The sequence below is a fragment of the Oreochromis aureus genome, linkage group 18, assembly GCF_013358895.1.
Source record: "Oreochromis aureus strain Israel breed Guangdong linkage group 18, ZZ_aureus, whole genome shotgun sequence".
Taxonomy (NCBI): domain Eukaryota; kingdom Metazoa; phylum Chordata; class Actinopteri; order Cichliformes; family Cichlidae; genus Oreochromis; species Oreochromis aureus.
This window is the reverse complement of record NC_052959.1, coordinates 31805774-31813983: the sequence shown is the minus strand read 5'-3', so window position 1 is coordinate 31813983 and position 8210 is coordinate 31805774. Positions and strand designations below refer to the sequence as shown.

The window sequence follows — 8210 nt, the reverse complement described above, 5'->3', positions numbered from 1 at the left end:
CAACAGCTTCGATAGAAACACTTTAATCTCAATGCACATTTTTCTATTTCAATAGAGGCTTTGTAATGAAGCGCTGAGGCTCTGCTGCTGCCGAGCTTCACAGAAAAACTGCACTGAACGCTTTATGATTTTGTTCAGTCGATGAATCAAAATGGAAAATAAAACATGAAACTGGTTCCAGCTTCTTACGTTTCCTGCTTTTCTCTGTTCACATGATCGTGAACTGAGATTCGGATGTTTCAGTAAATCCCTAAATTTTTAAGACCAAATTAATCAAACGTGACAAGATAATCTAAACTCAGATATTTCCTGACTCACTGGATCTTTGTGCAAACAGCAAATCCAGGTTTGGGAAAAGTGCAGTTCCTCTTATGTCCACTTGAGGCTCCAGAAGCAGCTGAGGTCATGTAGCTGTAGTTTTCTCACTGAGATGAAAAGTTAAAAGAAATGCACCAAAAGAACAATGAAGGTGAAAGCGTGAACCAGCAGCGGGAGCCTCAGCGCCATCTAGTGGTTAAAATCATCAGTGTGATTGAAACAAAGCCGAGCTATAGCAAGTTTGTCACTGTGAACACGGACGCAACGCCTTTAATCTAAAACTGGCACAAAAATACATCAGAAACATAAAAAGAACATCATCTTCATCGGAAGCTTTTTTCTTTTTTTTTTTGTTCTTGACATTTTGCAGCTGGAAAAAATCCATCTTGAAAGGTGAAGAGTTCATCACGTGGACTCAGATCACCAATCAGGAGGGAAACTTTTCACAGCTCCACACAGATCATTTCATCAAAAATACTTCTAAGATCTGTTTGTACCGAACACACATCGGTGCTGATTTATTTCTGCTATAGTACCAGGTACACAGTGATGAAAGTGCAAACACAACATCATATTTTACCGTAACGGTTATTAACTGTTCAGCATTTTTACTTTAAAGTTCATTAATACATCAGCTGGTACTATTTGAATGATTGCTTGAGCTGAATCGGTTGAACATACCGTCCATTTATCAAAAGTAGCCGAGCGGCTCGTTCGCAGACCGACTTCTCCGACATCATTTACAGACTTCACATCAGCCGGTGTTAAACTTTTCGGCTCAGAAACACAGACTCGGGTCCAGATTCACAAAACCCGTCTGAAGGTGAGGTCCTCCGCTACCCACAAATATGATCATTCAGTTATATCCTGTAACGTCTTCATGGAGGTTTAGACGGCTTTACTGATACCGCTACCGATGAACGTGTATACGAAAAAACCAATCGGATCCATGAGTGTTTAATTCCAGTGAACATCGGATTTGACTGAGATACGAGTTTTAAAGTAATCTGTGGAAATGCTGGTGCTGTTGAATCAAATTAAAAGTCGGAATTAATGTCAAGCGCTTGGTTACGATCCCTTGTAGGCGTTATTTCCTGTCAATAAGTTTAGCATTAATTCAGACAGGCCACGAAGCCGAGCTCCTCCACCATCCTGATGGATCAGCTGATGCCTTCTACACATTAAATAAAGACATTTTAAATGAGGTCGTGTTATTTAAGCCATTGAACCTGCCTACAGGCTGAAGCAGCATCTGCAAGCCGCTTTGCAACCCCTACCCATCTTTTCATGCTGCTTCTGACTAAATCTGGGAAAAGCTGGGACTTTTTTTCCAGTATAATTCTTGTAGGACATTCATCTGACCTCTGGCAAATTGAAGGTGGAATTGGGTTAAATGCTTGCACAGATGGGACAACCGGGCATCTTGATTAAAAGAAAAACCAACGTTCGAGGCTCATGCAGATTACAGGAGTTTTCCAGGAGAAGACCACCAAGAGATGGTCTTCAAACGTAGGAGGAACTTGGAAGCGTTGTCAGGAACGAGGTCACATATGGGAATACACAGTTTTCCGACTATTGTGGACGCAACTTTAAATGATTTTAGTGAATCTGGAGCTGATTCTTCAACCAGGACCGTCTGAGAGTTTCAGGTCTGAAGGTTGAGCCTGAGCCGCCACTTAAAGAAAAATAAATCTGGATCTTAACATTAGCAGATTGCACTGATTTACTCCTTTATCCAAAAATAACCAACCTCTGGCTCTACATATAATATTCATTCATTTTTCATTATTTTTGAAATGATATAATAGAATCTACAGTTGAAAAAATAAAAACAAGACCATCTCCCCCACACTGCAACATCCCGCTGAAACCTGAACCGTCGAGGTAAACAACAAAAAAAATACACGAGTATAAAGAATTCAGCATTTTGTCCTCGTCTTAGAAGAAATCTCCCAACCTCTAAAATCTCTGCTAGGCAACAATGTAATGATACGTGATGCATAAAATGTACAAAAATATATGATATATATGTATATATATACTGCTGCAACGACACATTCATGAGAGGAAGATATCATGTATTCCAGCCACATCTAAACCCGACTTTTCTCTAAAGCCCGACTTCAGGATCCGGCCGTTAAAGAGCTCGTTTAGATTTTGTTTCAGCATATGATCCCAGTCCCGTCCCTCGGGAATCAACGACGATGACTGAAGTTAAAGAGCCATGCAGTTAGTTCATATAATGCATGTTTTTAAAAAGCTATGATTCTACGATGTTAAAGCACGAGAGTTTAAAGCTAAGACATTATGTTGCGTAGATTTGCACAGAAAAAAACAGCAAGAGAGACTTTTCTCTTATTCAGGCTGCTCTGCTCATCGTTTCCAGTTAAACGTCCTCTGTAACCTACGTTTCACACAGTACAATGATTAGACATGTAATACTTATAAAACAGAAGATTTAACCTCCAAACAGCCACTGGATTATATCCGGTTAGGGTTTGGTTAAAGACCTTAGGACCTTTCAATTTCTCAAAAATGTGCCTTTTTGGCATTTGGCTACAACAAAACCCTGACCGGGTCGCTGGTGCCCGGTGGGTGTTAAGAGGTCAAACCCACCCTGTCGCTGGTTATCGATACATAAGCAGCAATTGGAGAAGATGAACGGTCAGCAACCGTGAAGGTAAAGGAAAGTAAAGTGGGACTGCTTTGACGTGTAAGGTAAGGGTCACGTTTTATGCTGGTCGTGAACTTTTAAAAGCCTGTAGTAAGCTTGTACCCAGACAATCCAACCATCAGTGCATCGCTTTGTTGCCCACGGTGACAGCTGGTTACTTGTGAATATCCGGTTCCCTAGGCAACCACGTAGGTAACATTGTTTGACATCATGTGCCAATCAGCTTCTTTTCTCCACCTCCACTGGCAGTCGAAATTCTATAATAAGTTGCTCTAACTTTTGAAATTTGTCTGTTTGGCACACCCGAATGTTAAAGTGGACACTAACCCAAACCTGGGTCACTGAACATGTTTAAAATACAAGAAGGTACCCGAGCACACCTGAGAAGCTTTAAAATTCCATCTGCAGAAGAAGAACTGATGGGAAATCAATAGAAATCTTAAATTCTTGTTTTTGTTGTAGCTTTGCTGGCTCGACAGAGGAAGTGGAGTATAGAGTAATTCACCATAACGATGGTATGACAACGCAATGTTCTGTAATATTCAGTACAAAAATTACAATATCAGTGTAAGCAAAGAAGAAAAAGTATCCCTAAAAATTTGGCATCAGTATTTATGTCGACTTTCCATTAGCAGCCAACATTTCATCTCTGAATTTCTTCTGCTTCAAGTCTTGCAGCTTTCGTGACCCTGGCCTTGCACATTAAAGCATCCAGGTCCAAACAGCTGCACGGGCTCAACTGTACAGATGTGACGCTGCGATGTGATCAGGACCGTCGCACCAAACCTGCACTTGTCACGTATCCAGGATCAAACATTCACAAATAAACTGCTTGGCCTTCGACCCGATGCTGAAAAACACACATTTACTAACAAAGTTTCTCAGATTTGTGAGGCTCGTGTTGGTGATGCCAAACACAGACTTTCAGCTTAGCCAGCATCTCTCATTCAGAAACACAACCAGCGCTCCAGAAACTCATTTCTCCTTCGCTGACGCGGCGAGCCGAACACGCCGATCAGCTCTGAGTGAAAAGAAGCGCCGACCTTCAGCCTCCAACAGCTGCTCGCACCAAACAGAGGCAGCAGGTATCTTCCTCCAACTGGAGGGATTTTCTTCCCACGCTGAGCTCAGATCAGAAGAAAACACTGATAACCATCTGCTATTACAGATCACAGCTGCAGCTGCGCCACATACGAATCCTCCTGTTCCCAGCGCGCCTCCTGTACCCTGTTTTGGAAATAAATCACGGCGCTGTGATAACTGTTGAAAATGCAAGGATGATTAAATCCTCCAAAATGTCAGTGCTTTGTATCGCTGGGGCTGAAGATGGATATTAATATTAATGCGTTCAGCGGGGAGGTTAACTTTGATGCTGCCGGTCGCTTCGTTTTGGAATGAAAAACTCCACCATATGGCTCCTCACGGGATACAAACAGCCTTTTTAGATTGAGACGTTTTAGAATCAAACTTCTGTGTTTGGCAATGAAGCAGCTTTTGTTTTGTTTTTTTTAAGGCTGCCAACAAAGCTGCGAGGCAGCTGATTCGTTCATGGAAAGCAGGCGTGCGCAGGGACTACAGCGCAAAGTCAATGAGCTGGATCAGATTGATCTGCAGCCAACATGCTGCATGCAGCTCCACCTCATATCAGGAAATATTACAAACGAAGAGCGCGTAGCTTTAATTTTACTTCCACACAGGCCTGTAACTGTGATCATAAGTGCACTGTTTCATACATGAGGAATCAACTTCAACTCTTTAAAAGATGCTACATTTGTATTTTTTGTGATATTTTTACTGCAATCTCTGAGAATATTAACCCCAAATCTTTAATAGAGGAAGTTTAGAGTTCTTTCTAAAATCATCAGCCCCGCCACAAGAACTTTACAACAACTTCTCTAAGGACCACCGTCAAAGCCACAGACTGTATATTAAAGATGGACATAGCTTCCATATCTGAAAGGTTTGCAATCTTTGACAATAAGACCCAACGGCCTTCTTGCGTTTAGACGTCAGCAAACACTGAGCTCAGGTTGTAGTTTCAGTTTGTAAATCACGTCCTCCTTACAGTAACATTAAGCTGCCAATATGGACGCACCAAAGACCGCAGTTCCTTTCATGGCCACCCGAGGGCGACTCCAGCAGTGAGTCAGTCCTCACAGACTCTCGTGTTGAAGCTTTCAGCAGAAATAAACATGATTACAGCCTGATTAGATTAAAAAACTGTTTGGTTTTTTAATAATCCATCTGGATACAGGAGACGTGGTTGCTCTGATCATGTGACTACATTATGACATCATCCAAAACATCAACACTGAGGCTCCAAATGTGGAGCTCAAAACTAGACGCTGATGTCTCGGTGGCTGTATGAGTCTTTTTTATACAGTCTCCGTTGATTTTGTCCACCTGTGGCTACTGTACTAGTACTACTACTACTACTAGTAATAGTACTAGTAGTAGTACTATTACTAGTAGTAGTATGTGCAGTATACAGTCTTAGTTCCACCATTTGGTTGTCCAATTTCAAAGCTCCCCACTAAATTGACACCACACTGACTATGTCCATCTTCTATATACAGTCTCAGGTGGGAGCTGATGGAGATGACCACTCTTTACTTCTTCAGTGACCTTCGTCTTACAAACTCACGCCTCTCAGAAACAATCTCGTCATCACCAAACACGAGCGAGCCCATTTCTACTTGTCCAAACGTCGACTCTTCAGCTTTTGAGTGTCGTTGCCAAGCAGTTTGAGTATTGCTGTCATTGAATTTATTTATAAGAACTCAGCTGGTTGTTGAAGTCATTTCTGATACGGTTTTATCTTAAACAGCAAAGACTGAAGATTAGAGCGAAGAGCCGAGGAGCAGTGAGCCTGAAACTAAACTGCTTTCTACCACCACTTCTGTTATTTCAGTTTTCATAGCTGACGGCTAATGTATATATATATATATATGTATATTGCACATTCCTACTAATCAGTGACGGCACCGACGGCTACTGACAGGAGACAGATAGTTGTTACGAGGCAGGAGCTGCGTTTGCGAGCCTCAGGCTGCTTTTTTAAGAGAGCATATGTACAAGGAGTGAAGCTTTGGCTGGACTGGAACAGAGAAGCAACGTCGGAAATACACAAAACCTCAGAGTGGAAGCAGTTTATGGGTTTTTTTGTTGTTTTTTTTGTTCTTGGTGACTCAAAAGTTCAGTTTGGCTTCAGGGACGCGAGTCAGGAAACAAAGTGTAGCCAATCGGAGCGGCGTGGATTAACGCAGGTTTGAGTCAAGACGGGAAAACTTAAACTTCGTCCCTGACGGCATCCCCGCCACCTGAACAGAGGAGACTGGAGTGCAGATGTGAGTGTGTTGTTCTTTCTGTGCATTTTCAATGTTGCGTGTGAGCTGGTTTGTGGATGTGTGCGTTCAGTAGACACACAGGTCTGGAAACTTCATCTCGTAGACGGGGACGGACTGATGCTGGGTGTGTCCCGCTGAGATGGAAACCACTCCGGACGGGCTGGGAGGAGGCCTGGTGACGGGGTGTGAAACAAGATATTAAATTAGAAGGAAAAACTGGTTTGGTTTTGGTCACAGACGTGTGACGGACTGCACAAATTTAAACTTTAGGAACCAAAAACCACCTGATTAACCTGATTATTAGGCTGTTGTCCCTTTAAAAGTCGTCTCCGTGTGCACCTGTGCACTGCTTCCAGCGCTCCGACAGTCCCATTCTGCTCACACATACATGCACGTCCCAGCTAACACACACAGCTGGGTCTAATCACGCTCACAGTGCTGTGACTCAGGAGAACTACACAACAGGTAATGACTGAAGGAGCAGTTCCTTTCCTCTAAAAAATCCTTTCAAAAGGCGGTCAGTACTGAGGGGAACGACCCGCAACTCAAAGAAAACTCAAACCGTTACAGACCGCCGTGTTAGCAATGCAAGCATGACTATGAGGAAAAGTGCACGTTATTTGCAGGTGTCGTACGCTGTTCACGTGACGATGCAATCAAAAAAGCTGTGAGAACATGTCAGACAAACACAGCAAAGCCTAAAAACACTGGGTCGTGTTTTATTCATGAGCCACATTCGCTCCAAATATCTCGACACACCTGAAGCCTGCTGCAGATCAGGTGAACCTGCGGCTGGGCTCAGGCAGCCACACTCACTTGGAGCCACATCTGGGCCAAAAATGACCGAACATCTGTTTGCTGAGGAGAATACTGTGGTGACGGCGGGTGGCTCTGAACGAGGCTTCAGGGCGTCACGGTCTCAGCCTGTGGGAGGAGCTCAGGGTGCAGACCCACAGTGGTAAAAACACGTCTTTGGACTTCGATGATTCTCCTCAAACAGAACTAACACGTGTTTCTTCGTAGTTATCCCGTCTGTGGTGAAATCACAGAGGCAGCTTTAGCAGTGAGGACAGAACGTGACGGGACGCTGGAGGCAGAGCCGAGGAGACGAGCTCGACGGGAGATCAGCCAGAGTTCAGTCAGGTGTTCTGGGTCTATTTGACTTTTTCTGATCACGCCTAAGCTTTTCTAATGTGGTGTAAATGTCACCACACCAAGAATTTCTTTGGGTTTTGTCTAAATTCATATAAAAATGAGAAAAGTCGTTGCAAACAAACAATTCAACTTTTAAAATAAAAAAATCAATAAATAACGGACTCACCTGATTGTGAGTTCAAAGATTTGTGCGAGCCGGTCATGCAGCATGTTTGCCTGGAACAAGTGAGCAGGAGTTTATTTGGGCGTTTTTTCTGATGCACTGACAGTTTATTATTATTTTCTGATTTCTGGCTCTTTTTTGTTTTGTTTTTTAATAACCTTGGATTCGCAGTGGGCGGCGATCTCCTCGAACGGCGCTTTCTGGAACTTCTCCATCACCTGGCGCCTCTTCTCCCTCTCCTGCTCCTCCAAACCGGTGGTGTCTGAAAACAAACCACAAACACAAAGCTGCTTTAATAACAGAGACTTAACTATGCGCTGATTTGTGAGCGCTCTTTCTTCTCCGCAAGACGAGCTTCTCGTCCTTTTACATGGTGAGAATTTCACTGAAACGTCATAAAATCAGAGCTTTTGAAAGCTTATTTTGAGGCTAAATAAGTGGTTTCATCAGATTTGCTGCCACAGCATTTTTTCTGCTGATCACTGAAATTAAAAGTTCATTTAGATCATTTTTAAAAATAACTGAACACAGAGCCCAGAGGCGTTTTTGAAGA

General features: G+C 42.9%; 1 protein-coding gene across 2 annotated transcripts in view; it reads right to left on the bottom strand.

The window, feature by feature from the left end:
• Positions 1 to 7: 7 nt before the first annotated feature.
• efr3a (EFR3 homolog A (S. cerevisiae)) overlaps positions 8 to 8210 on the bottom strand; it is a 113769-nt gene continuing 105566 nt past the window's right edge. For both annotated transcript variants that reach the window (XM_031735200.2, XM_039602009.1), the window contains exons 22-24: positions 7816 to 7919; positions 7661 to 7710; positions 8 to 6511 (exon numbers count right to left, since the gene is read on the bottom strand). In XM_031735200.2, coding sequence (XP_031591060.1) covers positions 6406 to 6511; positions 7661 to 7710; positions 7816 to 7919 — 260 coding nt within the window. In that variant the 3' untranslated portion in view covers positions 8 to 6405. The remainder of the gene's footprint in view (positions 6512 to 7660; positions 7711 to 7815; positions 7920 to 8210) is intronic.